The sequence below is a fragment of the Maniola jurtina genome, chromosome 13, assembly GCF_905333055.1.
Source record: "Maniola jurtina chromosome 13, ilManJurt1.1, whole genome shotgun sequence".
NCBI lineage: Eukaryota > Metazoa > Arthropoda > Insecta > Lepidoptera > Nymphalidae > Maniola > Maniola jurtina.
The window spans coordinates 6,129,958-6,151,584 of record NC_060041.1 but is presented as its reverse complement, the minus strand read 5'-3'; the positions used below and the strand labels follow the sequence as shown (position 1 = coordinate 6,151,584).

Below are 21,627 nucleotides of genomic sequence, written 5' to 3'. Positions count from 1 at the left end.
GCTACCTTTTCACGACCCAACAGTTTAACCGATTCTGACGAAATTTGGTACAGAGTTAGCTTATATCCCGAGGACGGACATAGGCTACTTTTTATCCCAGAACATCAAAGAGTTCCCACGGGATCTTCAAAAACCTACATCCATGTGGATGAAGTCGCGGGCATCCTCTCTAGTATATTATAAGTGACAACAAACAGTAAGTATTACTTACTGTTTGTTTGACACACTTTCGAATAGTAAGTACCTACCTGATGTTTGTACAGTAAGAGTACAGTACATGATGGATATCTCGTACGGAACCTAGCCCTAACTTTGCGGGTGTCTACTTTAAAGTCTTGAGACGTACACCTTGCGGTTAAAAGTTGAAACCATTTTCAATGTGACGGGAATCAAACCTGTACCGAGCGTTGAAACCCACACCTCGTCGCGATGTTATCTTCTTGATGGATCGAATCAGAATCGATACCGCCTTTCAGTGAGAACGCTTAACTCGATAAATAGGGACATTTATTTTTGATTTTTATCGATATAAGATAATTGGTGACTGATGACGCTGTAAGGGACACGGCAGCTGCGGGTGAAATTGAAGCTGCGACCCGTAACAGTAGAGTGGGTTGCGTTTAATGTTACAATTTTTTTAAACTAACGCGTACGTGAATTGTTACTGTCAAAATAATAATGAAAATATTCTTGTTCAGTGATTCAAGTAATAGAGTTAAATAAATAACGCTTGTAAATTTATAGAGTATAATTGTATGGGTAAATAAAGCAATGGTTAAACTAGATTTAGGTATTACAAAAGCATCATCACTTTCTTCATAACAATTTTGTGATCAAACGTATTGAAAATTACAATGCCATAATAAAACAATTTAACAAAACTTTCCCACAGCTTTATAATCAAGAATTTTAATATTAGGATTTGCCTTTATATAAGTTTTTGATGAAATATATTTCAGAATAATTATCTAGTAGGTAGTGAAAATCTATAGAATCGACTGCACCCAACTGAACCATACGTATTGAACGTTTTTGTTTTCCTTTTTGCAATCGCACTGCTAACAGTTCAAAAAGAAGCTCATCTATAATATTCAATTTTAAAAATGGTAGATACAAATATTCTCATAAGTAGCATCTGCCAGTTCACCTCATAATATTTATTACATGGCATGCAATAGGTAGTAACAAATTACAATATCCTTGTAGCTTACGAGTATCGATCTTCCATTAAGACATCGCGGTATGTTAAATGATACTGGGCGAGTGATTCATTAAACTGGGATGAATTTAAATAATTATCATTTTAATTTTATCAATAACATGGCTTCATATCAATGGCTTTGAAAAGAACCGGGACATTACCTCTGAGATCAAATAGATACTTAGAAAATAACAGTGTTCACTGTCCACTTTACTATTCACTTTTAGTCTATCCCTAGCTTATGGCCTTTTTGGTAGTTCTGATTTTGGTCTTGAAAACTTGAACTTGATTGTCTATGGTTCATCTAGGAACACATTATCAAAAGTAGGTACGTCGAGTGGTGGTGACCTGTTTACACATTCATCTCCATACTCCAGTCATACTTACAACAGTCGCAAATCGCAATACAACGCATGCAGTGGAGAGATTATGCGAGACATGTGGGTAACATATTACGGCGAAAGGTGACGTAGGCGCGCCGAGATGGCGAATCTACGAATATGTAAATACAGGGTTAATGAAGTAGATAGTAATATATACAGGGTTTACACATTCCCATACTCAATAATCAATTAATTTTATGTGAGGTGGTGATAAAGTTAAATAATTTCGCCAACTAAAAACCAAAGATTCGAGAGAGTTACAAGCCAACAATAAAGATGAAAATTTCATTTTTCACTTACGGGACCTTCAGAATATATTCTTCGCGAATACTTGCTATGGAATCTACCCGCACTATACCGGATATTTAGCACAACAAAATTAAAAGACACTCAGCTTTATTACATGTCGTACAATTATTAACCGTCCGATATATACCGTGCTTATCGATAATATTCACTAGCTCTACACAAAGATTAATACTATTTGCATTCACCTGCTCATATCGTAAATCTTCCTTCATTTCTTCGAAGTAACTGTCAGTAGGCAAACAAATTCCATTAATCATTCCGGCCCTGCTATCATTAAGCATCAATTCCGGGAGTTAGCTTTAGTATTAAAACCACCACTACGACAAATGCGATTAGTACTTGTCAAATAGCCTTTGATAAAGCAGTTTCGCATGTACCTATCGGTTGATTGATATTATAATAGTTCTGATGGAATGTAAATAAAGCAGTACAGATTCTGTACTGAAGATTGTATCCATATCGAAGAGATAAATTGGATTATAGTAGGTACGTGGTGTGATTAGTGAACATGTATTTTCTTTACCCATACATTTATTAGACTTGCACTTTGATCTCTATTATGCCTTGCCGGCCGATAATGGGTGAGAGAGGAATACTCTTCGAAATATAATCCTTCTGCTAGAATACCAAGATGTACCTTTCGATGACCAGCACTTGTAACTGATAGATCTATTAGCGAAGTACCAAATAGCGAGAAAGGTAATGTAGGTAGGTATAGGTATATTATAATCGAGAGATAAATATTGCTTCCTGGGTAATTGGCTGTATTATTAAAGGTAATACAAAACCACATTTGTCAGATCTTAATTTGACTTCATGCAAATTGAACATGTTTGTTAGCATTCATATTATCGTTGTTAATGTGCCGTTAAAAAGAGACAATTACAGTTTTTTTTATTACACGCTTTATATCCTGATGGCGTCTATATTGGCACCGCACACACATTTAAATGCTAATCCAACAACTATATTATGACTTCAAAGTGTAATTGGTCAAACACCAATCATTTATTACCTACGTAAAAATTTCCGTAGCTACTTAGTCATTTATACCTAGATAGTAAAAGTAACCGGATATAATTATTTTTTTCTTCAAAGTGTGCAAATATTTTCTTCTTTCAACATCTTCCAGTTTTCTCTAAAGAATAGGCAAGTGGAGATCTACGCACTTCCGAAAATAATAATATGAAGTTGATGCCATGACTTTATCTGCCTAGAAGTTATATTGGAGACTAAGATACAGTTTTTTTCCGGCAGAAAAAGAAAGATTCCGTATTCTGGATGCAAGCTATTTATGTCCGAAGAAGATAAACTTAGCACAGATAGAGTTTTGTGTCTATAGGTTTACGTAATGGCATTACATTTGATCAGAGTGAAATAGAAGTTTAGTGGGATCTGTGTTTTTCTGTTTTCACTTCATTAGCATATTTTGTTCACAGAGGTTCAGTGTTCAGTGCGTTATCCTCGGCACATTGGGCCCTCAGCCAGCTAGATGCAGCAATTAACTACATGCAGCAAGATCTTGCCGTAGCCAAGTCACTAGGCGACACCGCTGGCGAGTGTAGAGCGCACGGCAACCTCGGCGCCGCATACTTCAGCCAAGGGTCGTATAAGGACGCATTGACAGCTCACCGATATCAACTAGTTCTGGCTATGAAGTGCAAGGTAAGTTAAATTTCTGCAATCAATAAATTCCACTGTATCTACTCCAACGTAGAAATGAGATCGAGGGCGCGTTACCAAACACGGTCTAATATCGATGGATTATTTTGCAATTGCACGAACTTACACACTTGTCGATTTCAGAGGAGAGCTGTTTAAACTTCAGATATAACTGGTACAACAAGTGTAAATACGAGTATAATAATATATTTAATTTTATGTGTTACAAATTACAACATGATATGTAATACAAGAATATTTTGAATACAAAAGATATTTCTATAATTATAAATTCTATAATTATATTTTTTTGAAGATTATCTGTCCCTAAACTAGATAGAAACCCAGGCGACAGTTAAGTTATGCATCGGAACCACAGCAGCATATTAAAATTATAATATCATTTGAAATTACTTGATTACAACATGGGGTTATTCAAAGGGCGGGTCAAAAAATTCCTGAAAGGCCGGCAACGCATCGGCGGTTCCTCTGGTGCTGCAAAATGTTCATGGGCGACGGTAGGTTAACATCAGGTGACCCAACTGCTCGTTTGCTCGCTATTTTTTTATAAAAATAAGTATTGAAATTATTAACGAAAACAGGTACCTAACTTACTTCTAATCATTTTGATTATGTCTGAATAGTTGAATGAGTTAGGTTCTTACTTGTTTGACACTCAGTTAATAAAACCCGAATTCACAACTATTATCTAACCAAACAAAGTCTCAGGGTTACAGTGTGGAATTCCAAAGTCTGTCCGTGACCACGGTTGTGGTTTGTTCTTTATTAAGCTCTCCATAATTACCAAGTGTGGTTTCTTTTGTAAGCAATTTGGAATAATTTCGTACAAATTGGCTGTGCAGTTGCATTAAATGTAAAGGATTATACGTTAACCTAAAGTTTTACATCCCTTTAATCAGCTTTAACCTGAGCAGTCTCAACTTGAGGCAAACTCTCTCCTCTCTCTTTTATAGTCATATTATTCCCCATTACTGAGGGTCGTGACCCCTTACCATAAATCATTTAAAAGTAAAAGTTCTTTTGACATGATAATGCGGTGGATTCTCAGATCGAGGCAAACTAACGGCTTAAATCAATAGTAATAATCAATAATAGTTCTTTCCGTATATCCAAGTGACTTAGCGATTGTTACTTATTGGTCAAAAAGACCATATTGACAAAAAAGGCAACCGATCGACAGATTACAGATATTATTGGCCCAAAAGGATACGTTAGCTTATCCATCTCTACTAAACGCAATATTCGGATTTAGAGGCCTTTAAATTCGATAAAAAAAATAGGTATGCCTCGATGAAATTCTTATGGTGCTGCGTGCTTTAAGTAAAGGCAAGTTGAGGCAGCTTCTCTGTTTGACCTGCGCGGATCAATCTGCCTCAACCGACACCTTCCTCGGATGATACGTATCGCCATTGTTAATTGCTTCATTTGGTGGCAGAAATGCTAGCCCATTTCTTGCACATTTTAAAAGTCTGGTTGTACAATACAGAAACGCAGCCAGTATTTTTGGCACTATTTTACGCGAGCATGATTCATACAGTAATTAGATAAGGCTAGTTTTAAGTTTTAATGTAACGTCAATAAAAAAAATACAAAGCTTAGTACGATTTAGATGCCTACCTATGGTACAGTTACGAAAGTAGATACTAAGTACCTACAGATATGCCTAGGTAGTAAAATTATGCAATTAGTACGCATTGGTTATATAAATAACTAAGTACTACCTACTCTAGTCAATTGCATCTGTAAACGAACAGTTTGCAAGCTTAACATTCTGAGGAAATATAATTAGCGAGCAGTTGCGCGTGAATCTTCTGTAAACGTCTAAAATCACTTTCTCCCAGCGCATAAATATGCTGTTTTACTAGAACCAGTGTCCACTTTGATCCTGCTTTATTGCGACCAACCTTGGATCCAACTACATTTTTCCGAAGTATAAATGCATCCATTTATTTTGCAATTAAGAAAGCAATAACAAACAGCATCAACAGCAAGAGTTTTATTGATTTAAAATTAAGGCAGTCGTGAGTCGTGAGTGATAGCAATTCATTATCCATACTTCCATACTAATATTAATAAATGCGAATGCTCTCTGTCTGTCTGTCTGCTAGCTTTTCACGGCCCATCTTTTTAACCGATTTTGTCGGAAGGCACAGAGATTGCTTGCATCCTGGGGATGGGCATAGGCTACTTTTATCCCGGAAAATTACAGAGTTTCCACGGGATTTTTAAAAACATAAATCCAGGCAGGCGAACATCATCAGCAGCGGGTATTATCTATTAGGTACTTATACTAGATAACACGGCTCAACTCAAAATTTTTGTCGGAGTATATCCGACTAGTTTCGGACCCGCCGACTACGCAAAACAATTTACCTAGACTAAAGAATTAGAATTTCTTCATTTTTATAATTTTATTTAATTTGCTTCTTCGTATTACAATACCCTTTTACATTACATACCGATTTAAAATTGTGCAACATAATTTTTGCAGTCCAAGCCCTCTTCAAGCTTCACTTTGCAAACAGCCAGTGCCAATATTGGCCCCAACACCAATCCACCAAGGTGCACTTAAGAGTACAAATAGTGAAATCTTCTCTTATCCCTTTGAATCGCCGGCGGGCAGTAATGTTAATTTGCAGTTAACGCACAAGACTTGACTCTTTATTGCTGTAACATAATGACGTTTATGGATTACTATGCTTTTTACATCGGCCTGCCTACATATGAATTAACGTTTTATACGGACACTTGATATAGAGACGCTAAATGAAAAAGGTAAGCATGTATCAGTGACTGGAAATACCGGCTTCATATCTATCTCCTGATAAGCATGTCTAAAGAAATTAAAGACGAATCGATAGCTTTGTACGGTCATAGAAGAGTCTTGTGGTTACCGTTCATGATATAATTACAAGTTTATCATTCAAAAAAACCTAGATGAAAAATCTTAGAGATAATTTTCAGTGAAAAACGAAAATGGGGGACGGGGAATAGTGCTCAAATAGGTATAAGTCATGAACAGGCACTTAAGTTGCTTTAAGTAATAAAAAATACCTTGAAAAGTGTAAAAGACTCGTGGGGTAGAATTAAAGGTCCCTCGTTCCCACACTTTCATTGGCGCATTTTACTCCACGTTGTTTCATAAAGTTTAAGCCAAAATGAATGTACAGAGTCTACATTTGTGGAGAAATCCTAAAAACAAACAATCGTAAAAATATTTATTTTACGTGTTCCGCCCGAATGGCCGCCAACAAAAAACTTTCTGCGGCTTAATGCAATCGAGAAATTGTAGCGAACTGAGGATTTATCAGGAATACGAGAATTTTTAACCGTGGTTAATGTACGTGGACTTGTTCAACCATTTTATTGTGTCGAGCATGGACTTATTCTTTTTATAAGTCCACCGTCAATCGCCCCTGCTTCGCACTGGTGGACTTAAATCTTTCTCTAATTACATAAACTTATGTAATATTCATGTAAATCTTCCTCGAAATTGTCTATGATGGTGATAGCATTGAAACCCACTTGAAAGTTTAAAAGTACAAAGCGAATGTATAGACAAACGCGATTGCGATTTTGTTGTGTCCATAGACTTATGGATGGTGTAACCTTTTGTGTGTTGTGTATGTGGTGTGACCTCACATCACAAATAACTGTTAACTTTTAGTGGTCATTTTTCTTTTTAAATAGGTAAACTTTAAAGGGGAACTGAATAGGACGATACACCTATTACTAAAAATTTAACATGATTAATTAATGTAGGTCTTCTGTATCTAACATCCTGTAAGTAATTACCTATTTAAAATAAAAGCAGCTTTCTCCGCTTCTTCTCTAGAACTCAAAAAAAATTGACGAGAGTTAAGCCTTAAATCCGTCAAGCGCTTATCGAAACACGACAAAAGTTTTATATCATGTTGTAGATGTAAAAAAATAAGTTATTTTAAACACTTTCACAAAAATAAATGAAATAAATGAGCCTATCAAGCATACCCTAGAGATTTTAAACCGCGAATAATTTGACAGTAACACGTCTGGCGCGCGCTTCATTAGGAAATGCCTAGAATAACCAGCGTAGCTTAGGGCTACCAAACGTAAATGTGTAATTGGGTGTTATTCAAATTGTATACATAATTATAATTTCGTGTGGCGAAAAGTAGTCTGGTCCATATTTCAAATACATCACTTGTATTCGTGCTCTTTTCTGGAATTTTCTCGTCAGTATGAGTCTCGAGATAAAATACAACTAATTATCTGATAAAATGACTAAGAATTTAATTAGATACAATGAAAATAACACTTATTAAAAAAGTTGTCCTGAAAAGAAGTGTGCCTTTTTTATTCCTCCAATAAAAACCGCAACGTTTATTGGCAGCAACGGCGGATCCAGGGGGGGGGGGCATGGGGGTCATGACCCCCCCCTGAGCTGGTTCCAGGACTTAGGTGGACCACTAATTGAACATAATGATTTTATTTATATATTTTGTCACCATACAGATTTTATGTAACTACATGCCTTCAATATTTAATAAATTTTCATATAATATAATAAGTTTGTATGATGGCAAACGTTTGGGAACGAACGCATCGAAAATTTGAATTTTACCGCGCCACACTTGCGCGCGCTTGTCGACTACTTAGTACGTAACGTCTAGCTAGACCTAACCTCAATCGGAACGACTAAACTTCAACATAATATCATAACATAGTTAGTTCTAAGTTAAAAAACTAAAATTTCTTTTTACCTATACCTAATATGTTTATGAGTGTACCATGTAACTATACCGTAATAAATAAAATAAAATAAGTATTCTTAAAAATTGTTGCTGCAAATTCATTAATTACAAGAAACGATAAGTAATCAGTTTCTCATTATTCCAGTGCGTGTGTTTTAACTTAAATGTTATTATTGTTAACAAATGTTGTTTGTTGGCCGTAGCCAAAAGAAATTGTTTTCAAAATACATAATATACTAGTTAGTTCTCGAATTTACAATTCTTTTGTAAATCTATCAATAAATTTGCGCTCGCTTCGCTCGCGCTTTTATATTGTGTTATTTGATTATCGGAACTTCGTTCAAACCCCGTGGAAACTCAGTTTTTTTGGTATAAAATACCTAGGTATACAATGCAAGGTACCACTGAATAGTACCAAATTTTACCTAAAAAGATAAGCCCTGAAAAGTACTTTCGCTAATATTATTTCGTAAATACAATTAATAAAAATTTCGCGCTCGCTTCGCTCGCGCTTTTATTCTATTGTTTTTGTAGTAGTTACCCGGAACTTCGTGCGCATGAGATTACATTTTTGAATATCCCTAGAAAATCTTTATTTTTCATGAGAAAAGTAGAGTGAGGTGCTTTAAAACATAGGTAACATTTTTTATTAGACTTGCAACGAATATTCGGTAACTATTCGGTATTCGGCCTATTCGGCTGCTTTTATTATATTCGGCCGGATACCGAATACTTAAATAATATATTTTGTCATGGAGAAATAATATTATTGGATTACATATATATTCATATTTTCATTTCTGTTATAATCATTTAAGTAGTCATTGGTGCATAACACAGGTACATAATCATCTTCTGAATTGGAAAAATGGATGATTCTATGTATTTGAATTATTGTTATAATCAAAATTTAGAAGGGTAAGGTTCTCATTTCTTTTATAATCATTTATTAAGTAGTCATTGGTACATAAAACAGGAACATAATTTAATCATTTTCTGTATTAAACAAGTTAAGAATTTTTCTATACATTTGAATTATTTTCATAATCAAGGGGAAGGTTATGGTGCAGAAAGACTAACTTTTCTGCATTTTTAGGAAGTAGTTCTTTTTTTCGGCGCTAAAATCCAGCCGAATACTTTTGCCTAATATTCGGCTGTTCGGTCAGGGGCCTCGCCGAATATTCGGTATTCGGTATACTGCCGAATATACTATTCGTTGCAAGTCTATTTTTTATGGCTGAGCTCGTTCATCTCTCGCTTTTTTAGCTGTAACAGAAAAATTACGCTCGCTGCGCTCGCGCTCATATTTCTTGTTGCATTCTATCTTGTTCAAATCTTCAATCAATCTTGGTCAAATTGAAAGGTAAAATTCCACTAAGCAACTAGGTATTCACCCCGTCAAGTCGAGTAGATTTTTAGATATGTAGGTACCTACTCACTGAAAGAGTGCTGCGTGACTTGTGTACCTACTTTTTACTTGTATCTATTGTTATCAAAATTAAATTATAAGTTCTTGACTTGACCACGACTATGTGACCCCCTCCTGGCGCCAAAGCTGGATCCGCCCTTGATTGGCAGCACTAGGTATCGTCTATTTTAAATCTGAATTGGCAGCCCTTAGCGAGACAGGTGTAAATTGCACATCAGATGTTAAAGGGTTGCATCTAAAAGGATTCTGTACTATCTGAAAGTTAATGTAAGCGGTTTCTCCTAGATCTAGGATGATTGCACTTTTGAAATGGAAACTAATTTAAATCTTCTTAGGCGCACCGCCCACAGACGGAGTGACGTGGTATGGCGCCGAAGCGTGGCTTCTTTTTGCTTTAACAACTCAAACTCAGCTCACTTACTTTGACATACGGTTGAAATTGTTTTAATTAAAATGAGCGCACTCAAGCGCGGCAGCGCGTGCGTGTTGGCTCGCTCTAACGGCTCATCGCTTAGAGTGCATGTCACAGCAGCGCACCGCGCAGGTCTAGGCTTTTATAGAGAGTACTTTAACTTTGCCCCGACTTGAGCAACGAGAAAACGAGACAGATTTATATCTCCCACATAAATCTGTCTCGATTTAACTCTGAGTAAAGTCTGAGCAAAGTCAAAGAACACTCTATAAATTTTAGCCTCAGATTCTCGCCCATATAACCTAGTATTAGCTGCCACTAGATGTTTTTTTTACACTCTGCCATTCGCCGCGCTGCTACTCCTCGCTTCCCCTTGCCGCGCTTAACTTCACTCACCGTCACTTGGCACGTTCAGTCTGCACTAACCTTTATGCACGAACGCAAACTTAACAATCATTATTCATTGCACAATTCAAATTAGCATAATCATTATATTCTTTGATGGGGAAACTTTTAAAGAAAAAAACTTCCTTTAAAATGAATGGCTGGATGAATGGAATCGCGAATGAATCATCCATAGATTTAAATAAATTAATAAATATAGGTAAAATAAACCTGTTTAACTTAAAAGATTTTATATTACTTTTTCAAATATAGGTATAATTACTGAAATAAGCAGTTGTGGTCGTATAGACGGATGGACGGTCGTATAATCACGCCATACTGCTTTATCTTTTAACATGGAAACCTAAAGTAATGTAAGTAGATATAACTAACACAATATTTGTACGCCACTCCGGCTAATGTGTCGAACCTTGTAATCATATCATCATCTTTTATAGACACATTATGCAAATAAATAATTCTATGCTATTCTAAAAAATGACGGCAGTAGGCACAGCAACAAACATTCGGGTCAAAATCATAACTCTAAAACCTTTCGCCGAGTTCAATGGCAATAAACGCCCAAACACGTATGTAATTAAAACGATTCCTGTGAGCGCTAAAATGAATATTTATATATTGGCTTTGAATTCCACGCAAAACGGTTCGTCATGAAAGAAACGAGTCACGCTACCGCCAAATGTCGTGTTTTATAACATAAAGTAAGCATGATATATCATTACAAATAGGAAATGCGTTTTGTTTTGCTATCTTCTAACATATACTTTCCTTTATTAATTTAAATAATTACGTGAAGTTACAGCCAAACATTGAATATAACGCTATTCATAATTTATATCTAAGTAAACCCCAACTACACTACTTATCAACCTTTTTTGAATCACTACCCATGTTATACTTATCACTACCTCACTACCCATATAAATGCGAAAGTATGTTTGTTTATTTGTTAGTTGGTTTATGGATTTGTTAGTTTGTCCTTCAATCACGTTCCAACGGAGCAACGGATTGACGCGATTGTTTGCATAGCATAGTTAAAGTCCTGGAGAGCGACATAAGCTACTTTTTATCCCGGAAAATTGAAAAACCCCACGGGATTTTTTTAAATCTAAATCCACGCGAACGAGTTCGCGAGCATTATCTAATTATTGTATAAGATAGGTAATCCTAAAAAAGTACCTACTTAATGAATAATTTTGCTTGCCCACAATGTTTTACAAGTCGGTATCTAGCTACATAGGTAAACTAGGTAGGTAGCATGTCTACTCCATTCAAAAGGTATCGTCACACTGCAGTATACAATTGTAAGTAGGTAGGTACGCCTGGATTCCTAGCCAGCATTCCAGTAAAACGGGATTGATGACTCAGATAAAAATGTGGGAATACGGGTGGCGTTTTAGACATTGCTGATATTCTGTACCAACTACTCGATGAAAGCATTTCGACACATTGATGGAATAGCTTTTCACTCCATTTACTGCCCGCAAGTCCAAGCGACTTTTGAGAAACAACACAACAGCTTACATAAATATTTATCGACCAGCAGATTGGTCCGCCTGGTTTTACCTGTCTTTTCATAAACGGAACGAGAATACGTCTATAGGTACCATTTCTATTTAAGTTACTTAACTTAAACTTAAATAAAAATCCTTCTTTCCTATTAGACCAAGATGCATGTTGTGATGCAAGATGCATGCATAATGTTTCCCCTCTAACCATGTTATTGTTTTCTAGACTAGACTCAGTAAGCATTTTAGGTTTCAAGTAATCCCGTGGAGCTTTTTGATTTTCCGGGATAAAAAGTAGGTAGCCAAGTAGGTATGCAAAAACCACGTTGATCTGTTGCGCCGTAGGTAGTGATTGAAGGACAAACCAACAAATCAATAAAGCAACCAACAAACAAGGAAACAAACTAACATACTTTCGCATTTATAATATGGGAAGTGAGGCTATCTTTGTCCCACATAAATGATGACCACGACTTCGTCTACATACGTTTTTAAAAATCCCGTGGAATCTCTTTCTTGATTTTCCGGGATAAATAATTGCCCATGCCAGCTATCTCTGCACCAAAATGATGATGAATCGGTTAAATGGACGCGCCGTGTAAACGTAGCAGACAGACAGACGGACAGAAAGACACACTTCCGTATTTATAATATTATATACGGATAAGGTAGAGATAAAAAATATATATGTATATAAATTAACACAGACCTACTCAACCGACTCTGTGTCCGAAGAACTGTAACTTGACAAGGATTCAAGAGCAAAACAACTCGTAGCTATTATAGTTGAAATGCATTGAAAGGAGATCAAGTCAATATGTAAATCACTGTGTTATCGTCTCATGTTGCACATACTTAATTAGCTAGATTGTTGCAGGGCGACTGGCTTGCTAGGGAGGGCTTTAATGTCGCTATCGATGCTATCGACATTAATCCGTCGTATGCAATTAAGAATCCTCTTTAATCCTAAAGATAAATGTCTTTCGTACAATTGATACCTACTATTTACTTCTTGTTCAAGTCTGACTAGTTCTAGTTACTAACAGTCAAAAATTAATCAAGAGTTGGCAACAAAATTTAACTTTGTATAACTACTTTCTAAGACAGTGAAAGTATTATAAACTGCATCAATAAAACTAATTTAAGTACCAACCACTTCTACTATTAGATATGTGTCATTCTGCAAAGCTTTTTTCAGGCTACAACTAATTTTTTACAACTTGATATCGAGTGTCATACTAATTTTGATAACGATTTTGTTTCAAATAGCCCATATAAGTACTAATTTAGTTCATATAGCCCGTATAGGTTCTAATATAGCTACTTAATAAAACTACCACATACTGATTGATATGAAATCATGTTACGCAGAGAAGCTATGAGAGGTGGTACTACTTCACAATAATGTTTTATTGTCGTGGATACGAAATTGATGCGGTTCTTTTACTTGTACAAACATGTAAATTGATTGTTTTACTAAAAAAAGTTTGGAAAAAAATACTTACACGAACGAAACGAAGTAAACCTAAAATCTGAATCTGTTTTAATAGTTTTTACCTTTTTATCGTCCCATCACTAGGCTATTTCGTCGAGACAAAGGCCCTATTGGCGGTCTGTCGTCGAATGTGTTTTTTCCTTTGTCCTCCATTTCCTCGTTGAAAAGGATGCGATGCATTCTAATCATCGTTTATTTGTTTTTATTTCTATCGCTTACTTAAATCCTCGTGGCTCAGAATATAAAGTAGGTAATATTGTATGATTTCCATACTTGCTTTTGTGTATATTTATATACCTATAGATATAATGCTGTTTGCCGACCATTCCATCTACCTTTTTTAGGTATTTTTAAAAGCCTTAATTTCTGAACTAAGAAGTATTTTATGTCCTTCTATGTGATAGTATTTTAGCTTGTGTCATAGGTATTTCGTTAAATCGGCTCAACAGCGTGAAGAACTAACATACAGACACTTTCTTTATTAATTTTCCAGCTTATTTATCATATGTTTTTTTTTTAAATAAATCCATGTTTATAGGGTTCCGTTCACTTCGTTGTCTGTCTGTCTGTCAAGACCCGTCAAGGGAATTAAAACCTATTGTACTTCCCGTTGACCTAGAATCATGAAAGGCAGGTGGCAATGTTAGTGCAACATAAGTAAAGGAAAACATCCGAAAAAATCTGAAAAAATTTATGCACCACAAAAAAAAATTAAAAGTGTTATTTCTTGTACGGTGGTTCGGAATCCTTCATGTGCGAGTTCGACTCGTACTTGTTTTATATTTTGTAAAACACAAAATGATCAGTGTACAAAAATGGGTATTTTTTGTCCAAAAGTATTTAAGTTTTATTCCATAACATTTGACTTCCCCTACAATCTCAACAAAATTTTGACCCTTTACGTAAAAACAGGTTGATCTAAAAAGGTATATCTATTTCCAGGACACCCAAGCAGCTGCCGCGGCATTGACCTCTTTGGGTCACGTGTACACCGCAATCGGCGACTACCCGAATGCGCTCGCCAGTCACAAGCAATGTGTACAGCTAGTTAAGCAGATGGGAGATAGGCTGCAAGAAGCTAGAGAGATAGGCAACGTCGGAGCTGTATACTTAGCTATGGGCGAGTTTGATTCTGCAGTCGATTGTCATACACAGCATTTGAGATTGGCGAGGAGGTTGGGAGACCAGGTAATTTAAAATATATATTTAGATGTTTTTATAAAAATATATCAATCTGGAGAGCCAACAACTGGTGCTTGATTGGCTCACTTTCTATAAACACCAACTTTTGCTAAACAGCGAGGCAATAGTGCCAGCATTTTTGGCAACATACCCATATAAGATATAATAGTATGATTTTCGTAAGATTTTTATTTTATAGCAATACATATTTAGAAAGTTATCAATAATTAAAACTCTACTGGCACCATCAAAATAATGACTAGTCAAAAACATCACTTCACAGGTGGAAGAAGCGAGAGCTTATTCAAACCTCGGCTCATCATACCACTATAGGCGAAATTTTACACAAGCGATTGCGTACCACGAAAACGTTCTAAGGATAGCTCAAAATCTAGGCGATAGAGCGATTGAAGCTAGGGCTTACGCTGGTTTGGGGCACGCAGCAAGGTAAATTATTCCTTTCAACGAACTCCAATAATATTCCAAATGTATCAGCACTAATAGAGAATTTCTTTACAGGTGTGCCGGCGATTACGCACAAGCTAAAAAATGGCACGAAAGGCAGCTAGATGTAGCTTTAGCAGCTAGAGATAAGGTCCGACAGTCACATTATATCTCCTGAATTTGCTGCTCATTTCTACTTTCTAAAGTTCTACACTAATAATTTTCTTTCAGATCGGGGAAGGCCGAGCTTGTTCAAACTTAGGTATCGTATACCAATTACTAGGTGAACACGACGCAGCACTTAAGTTACATCAAGCACATTTATCTATTGCTAGACAGCTACAAGTAAGTGTTAACAAAAAAAAAACATAAAATTATTATTCTCTATTCTTTACACTAATTTCAAACAAATCTTCTCCCTAGGATAAAGCTGGCATGGGTCGAGCGTACGGCAATATCGGTAACGCGTATTCGGCGGCAGGTTTTTATGAACAAGCCATCAAGTACCATAAACAAGAACTGACGATATCCAAAGAGGTTCACGATCGGAGTTCTGAAGCCTCCACTCATGGCAATCTGGCTGTTGCGTACCAGGCTTTAGGAGCTCATGATATGGCGTTGTTTCATTATAGAGCACATTTAGGTAAGACTCACATTTTAACGTATTAAAAAAAATTGCATCAATAATAGTGAGACTAGAATGAGATAATGTTTTTTGTCCTACAGGTATAGCACGTGAACTAAAAGACGCAGCAGGAGAAGCCTGTGCCCTTCTCAATCTTGGAAACTGCCTGTCATCCAGAGGAGAGTTCGCTCAGGCAGTACCATACTATGAGCAGCATCTTATGCTTTCACAGGAGCTTGGAGACGTTATTGCTGAAGCAAAGGCGTGCCACTTCTTAGGATATGCTCATTATTGTTTAGGAAATTATAAGGAAGCTGTAAGGTAACTGCTTAGCATACTTGATTGGATTTAAAAATTCCTTATTCAATATGTTTATTGTTTTAATAGCTTTTTCTTACATCTATTAAAAATAATACAAATTTTGTGAAAAAATTAGACGAGTTCTTTAAAAATATTACCTTTTTAGATACTACGACCAAGATTTATCACTAGCCAAGGATCTGCAAGACAAAATGAATATGGGTAGAGCATATTGCAATCTTGGCCTAGCTCACCTCGCTCTAGGCAACCTTGAAACAGCTCTAGAATGCCAAAAATACTTCTTAGCCATAGCCCACATGACACAGCATTTACAAGGGAAATTTAGGGCACTTGGAAATATTGGGGATGTTTTAATAAAAATGGGAGACGTAGAAGAAGCCGTTAAAATGTATCAGAGGCAACTTGGATTTGCCAGACAAGTTAGTATATTTAATTTCGCACTTAGTTCATTTTCTTTTCGTGAAAGTATTTTTTAACTATGATTATTTATCTTCTTAATAATTATTATTTGGTGTTTTCAGGCTCGTGATCGATCGTTAGAAGCAGCAGCGTGTGGGGCATTAGGCTTAGCGCGAAGATTACAAAGAAGATTAGACGCAGCATTAGGACACCATACACAGGTAGGTACTATGAAATTATGTTTTATGATGTATTTCAAAAAGCATGCTACTCATAACTACTTACTGATCATTAATTTAATGTACTCTTTAAGGAATTAACGCTTCGTCAAGAAGCAGGAGACTCCGCTGGCGAAGCAAGGGCACATTCTCATTTAGGAGCCGTTCATATGGCATTAGGGCATTATTCACATGCAGCTAGATGTTATCGGGTATGTTTCCTTATACAGTTTTCGTTAAGTAAACTTAGACAAAATAAAATCAGACTTATGTTTTACCTACATTTGTTTTAGGAGCAACTGGAAAGAGCTCAAGAATTACAAGATTGTGCTCTTGAAGCTCAGGCTTACGGCAATCTTGGTATTGCTAAACTGAACATGGGACACTACGAGGATGCCATTGGATATTTAGAACAAGTACTTCATTTCATACCAATAAAAATGAAAAATATTAAAAGTAACTTTGTCTTACTTATAAATGTGTTTGACTTTCAGCAATTAGCAATATTAGAACGAGTGAACACACCAACATGTCAGCTAGATAAAGCAAGAGCACTTGGTTCTCTTGGAGATTGCTATGATGCTCTCGGCGATCCCGATGAAGCAACCAAATACCATGAACAACACTTAGCATCAGCGTTGAAATTAGACAATGCGAGGGAACAAGAACGGGCGTACCGGGGACTTGGGTTAAGTCATAAGTAAGTAGATCTCTAAAAATTGATAACTGTATAAAAATATTTTAGCTAAACATGTAATGCCCAATCCTAATGCATCGTTTTTTTAATTTTTCAGGTCAGTTGGTAATCTTCAACAGGCTCTTGTGTGTTTGGAGAAACGTCTTGTAGTATCTCACGAGCTAGGTATACCTGAAGCAAAAGCTCAGGCATATGGTGAACTTGGTGCCTTACACATTGCCCTAAATAATCTCGAACAAGCCGTCTCTTGTCTAGAACATCAAAAGAGTATTGCCAAGTAAGTTTCTGATCACAAAAATAAATCACGTTCTCCAAAATACAAGGTGCGTGCTAATACTTTTAATGGTTATACGTTTTTCAGGGAACTAAACAATCAAATAATGGAATCAGAAGCATGCCATTCGCTTGGTGTAGCACATCACGCCCTCGGCGACCATGCGGCTGCCGTAAGACATCATCGAGCAGAGCTTGAACTAGCACATAGACTTGGACTTACTCATTTACAGGTATTATTACTAAAAAATATTTTGTACTATTATTATATTAATCATGAAAGTAAAAACTGAGCAGTAGTCTAATCGGGCGCCATAAGGCCAAAGTCCCGGGACACCCTGATCACTTCAATGTGAGCAATATAGTAATAATTTTCCTGTTTTCAACTTTCGTAACAAATTTCTCACTTTCTGCTTGTATTTAAAAAATATTTAGAAAGTCATTGAAGTGTAGGTTAAAAACGCTATCAAAATTCGTAACGTGTTGAACGTACCTATCTATGTAAATATGTACTTAATATAAAAGATTTAAAACATTCACGCAAAATAACTATCTACTAATCTATTTTTGATGGTTTCAGTGCAAATCCCCTTTGCACGCATTTCGAGCCTCTATATTTCTAAACATTGTTATTTTGTACCAGGCCCGCGCATGTGGTGGATTAGGCGCCGCACATGCAGCTTTAGGTGCACAAGCGGAGGCGGCGCGATGGCATGAGTCGCGACTTCGCCACGCCACCGCTGCTGGTAAGTGGTAACCCCTTTTCAACTTTTGTAAAATTTCTAATGAATACGATAGAGGCAGAAAAATGCAGCTCCAACAGTACATATTAGTATATTGCGCTGGTATATTATATTATATTGGATGCGAAACAATGATTGTTCCGAATTTAGCTTTTATCTGTTCTCAATACCTCGGAAAGTTTGTCAAGCTATTGATATTTTAGGGAAGTAAACGGCAATCATTTTTCGCAGATGATAGTTTGCTAACCCTAAGTTGTATGCTTAGAAGGATGTAAACTATTGTATAACTTCTTTCACTTGTTAAATCTCATCAGGTGATTCTCGTGGAAGAGCTAACGCGTTGGCAGATCTTGGTCGAGCGCATCTCGCAATGGGTGCATGTGGTAGTGCAGTGTCCTACTTGCGTCAAGCGCTTGCAGCCACAGAAGGACTTGCTGATGCCGATGAAGAGGTAAGCACTGAATAAAAATAAATAAGGAAAGGATTATTATTATAAAACAAAAACTTCTTTTTACTATCGAAATTCATCAGAAAAAGAAACATTATTAAAATGATTTTCAGGCTCGAGTGCGACACAGGCTCGGCTTCGCACTTTGGGCCTCAGGTGAATTGGAAGAGGCAAAAGAACAGCTTCATGCAGCCCTTACAGTCTTGGAATCTGGCAATGAACGGCATAAAGACAAGAAAACCGTTACCTTATATACCTCAACGCATCACGCCCTTCAGAGAGTACTTGTTGGTAAGTTATTTTGTTTAAAATTTAACAACCTCTGACTTGCTGTGTATTTCACTTTCGTATTCCATTCAAATATTACGATGCGTTTTTCAATCATTCCTACTTAACCGATTCTTATGGACACGCATACTTTCCCAGAATAAATACAACACCTATTGAAATGACTCCATTCTGATACTCCAGAAGTATTGCTCACCTAAACCGTAAGAGCAGATTTGCCGATTGTAAATAAAATAATTGATATTATCGTTACTCCAATAAAATTTGTCACTGAAGTCATAAAATTTGCCCACAAATACCGTGAGGACGGAGAATCGGTCAATCATATAAATTGATATTATGAGCAATTTAGTTAGTTAGCTATTATTGTTTAATCTTCGTTCATTCGTTTAGAACTTGGACGTCATCACGAAGCACTTGTGATCGCTGAACGAGGACGTTGTCGTTCGCTAGACACCGTCCCAGACAAACAAACTAGTGCCTTGAACCAAGCCAACCTTGAATTACATACTGCCCAAAGGTAAAAAATTTCTACACTAATTTAACTAGATTTTTATGACACCCTCCTGTACTGACTCAGTGACTGATACCAGCTACTCTGAGGGTCTGATCGGAGGAGTAAGACTTACCAAGCTTCATTTATCCAGCGATGTCTAGCTACCGCGTCCACGATTTTCCTATTGGACGACGCAAGGGACTCTTCTTACAGCACAATCCTATCCCATCCTCTATAAATGTCCAAATCTACTCTCTGTATGTATTCTAAACGATATCCATGCCCATGTAGTTTTTCAAACGAGATAACATTGAAATAAGGATTTCATTTAATCCGGTTTTCATTTTGCTTAGTAGGAACATCAATGAAGATGTTGGCAAAGATCGACCAGAACTATGGAGTCCATCCACTGTAGAACAAGTCCTTGAAGTGGTGAACAAGCAAAAATCACCCGTATTGTACTTCAGCATCGCAGCTGGAAGACTTTACTCCTGGTTGCTTCAACCTCATAAGGGTAAGTTGATCCGCCTTACAGATCCAAACTAATCATAAGTTACTCCGTTTTAAAAAATCATTCACGTGTTTATAACGATACCTTCAATATTTTAGGTATCCTAAGATTCCACCAGACCTGTCTACTTGATCAATCCGAAGACAGCGATAATAGTCTACCAGATATAAGTCCTGATGACCTTCAAACGAATACAAGTAAGTTTTATCATTACATATAACATTTTCATACGTAAATATATTTTAATTGAGGTGATGTTAGACAAAAGCAGACATTACTTGGCAGAAGTCCATGTTAATTTTGCAATGAGTACCTACAGTAGAACCAGACAAACAGACTGTGCTGCGTGTAATGTACAGAATTATCTGGTTCTTATCGGATTGTAGCAAAATAATAAGCTTGCTTAAGAAAATATTATGTGGTGATAATATTGTACACATTCTTGTCCTTATCAAGGTGCAGGCAAATTGGAACGATACATCAAAGAGTGGTCTGCATGGCTGAAGACATCTGCCGATAGGAGGGAAGACGACCAATGGGACCTTGATGATCGTCCCAACACTGGTCTTGCTAGGATGGTAAAACTATTCTACTTATCCACAAATCGACATTATTTTAAAATGTTATGGTGGTATAAACAGCAAGCATGTGGACGGGTATTTGCGTATGCTTGCCAACTCTTAAAGGAGCGCTCCGTTTAACACGCAAGCCCTCTGTAGTGTTTGCCAATACTTGCTGTATGTTTCTCGCAAACGTCTGGTGGCACCATCAGGTATACTCACAACGGAATGGTGGCGATATAATATGCGTTTGTGGTAAAAGATTATTATACAATATGTGTGTATATCTTTTACCATTTTCCTCAAAAATTACTGGACCACTTCTGGTGCAATTATTAAATTACTTATAAATATTAAACTGTTTCCTTGTCATTTGACAACCTTACCTACCCACAGTTAAAGGCTGAAACAGAGCGCTCAGACATTTTGGCGTTCATTCCTACAGTGTATTATTACTGTTTTGTTGTAGGTTACGCGAAATCACCTGTTGAATTCCTCGAACTATTCACTGAGCTCTTTGTTCAGTGTAGGTTCTGTTGGAGGTTCAGTGGCAGGCTCAGTAGCCAGCCTGCAAGGATCTACAAGGTAAAAAAATACTGTTCTTCTGCTCTTTTCCTTCTTAATATACCTATTAATACGTCATCATCATCAAAATCATCAGCCAATTTAACCCGACCTCTGCTATGTAGTAGAATTTTGTAATTATAGAAAAGCGATAGGTATACATCATACATGTTACACTAGATGCCGTGTTTCACAGTAGGTATCTCTGTCTGTGTTAACATTCTAATGTGTCCGTGTTCAGTGTACCTCCTGATAATAACTGACTTCTGTCGCTCGACACCCAATTCCCGTCGAAAGATC

At 36.6% G+C, this 21,627-nt stretch overlaps 1 protein-coding gene and 2 long non-coding RNA genes across 4 annotated transcripts in view; 2 read left to right on the top strand and 1 right to left on the bottom strand.

The window, feature by feature from the left end:
- The window catches only part of LOC123871404, a 383,067-nt gene that overhangs the window by 87,062 nt on the left and 274,378 nt on the right, over positions 1–21,627 (top strand). The gene's annotated exons all lie outside the window — the stretch shown is intronic.
- Positions 1–21,627, top strand: part of LOC123871359 (tetratricopeptide repeat protein 28) — an 81,980-nt gene that overhangs the window by 52,818 nt on the left and 7,535 nt on the right. The window contains exons 7-28 of one of the 2 annotated variants that reach the window (XM_045915122.1): positions 3,333–3,558; positions 14,501–14,746; positions 15,024–15,187; positions 15,260–15,335; positions 15,416–15,529; positions 15,608–15,827; positions 15,911–16,130; positions 16,276–16,549; positions 16,652–16,750; positions 16,843–16,959; positions 17,041–17,163; positions 17,242–17,447; positions 17,542–17,721; positions 17,806–17,950; positions 18,361–18,463; positions 18,775–18,911; positions 19,022–19,199; positions 19,590–19,716; positions 20,049–20,206; positions 20,302–20,400; positions 20,660–20,781; positions 21,233–21,348. In XM_045915122.1, the coding sequence (XP_045771078.1) occupies positions 3,333–3,558; positions 14,501–14,746; positions 15,024–15,187; positions 15,260–15,335; positions 15,416–15,529; positions 15,608–15,827; positions 15,911–16,130; positions 16,276–16,549; positions 16,652–16,750; positions 16,843–16,959; positions 17,041–17,163; positions 17,242–17,447; positions 17,542–17,721; positions 17,806–17,950; positions 18,361–18,463; positions 18,775–18,911; positions 19,022–19,199; positions 19,590–19,716; positions 20,049–20,206; positions 20,302–20,400; positions 20,660–20,781; positions 21,233–21,348 (3,450 nt within the window). Of the gene's footprint in view, positions 1–3,332; positions 3,559–14,500; positions 14,747–15,023; positions 15,188–15,259; positions 15,336–15,415; positions 15,530–15,607; positions 15,828–15,910; positions 16,131–16,275; positions 16,550–16,651; positions 16,751–16,842; positions 16,960–17,040; positions 17,164–17,241; positions 17,448–17,541; positions 17,722–17,805; positions 17,951–18,360; positions 18,464–18,774; positions 18,912–19,021; positions 19,200–19,589; positions 19,717–20,045; positions 20,207–20,301; positions 20,401–20,659; positions 20,782–21,232; positions 21,349–21,627 lie in introns of both variants that reach the window. The other variant, XM_045915121.1, reaches the window with a different exon arrangement.
- On the bottom strand, positions 6,027–7,062 carry LOC123871400. Its single transcript, XR_006797263.1, has 3 exons — positions 6,907–7,062; positions 6,631–6,768; positions 6,027–6,243 (listed from the first exon to the last, which is right to left on the bottom strand). It is a non-coding gene; the product is annotated as an uncharacterized LOC123871400 (long non-coding RNA).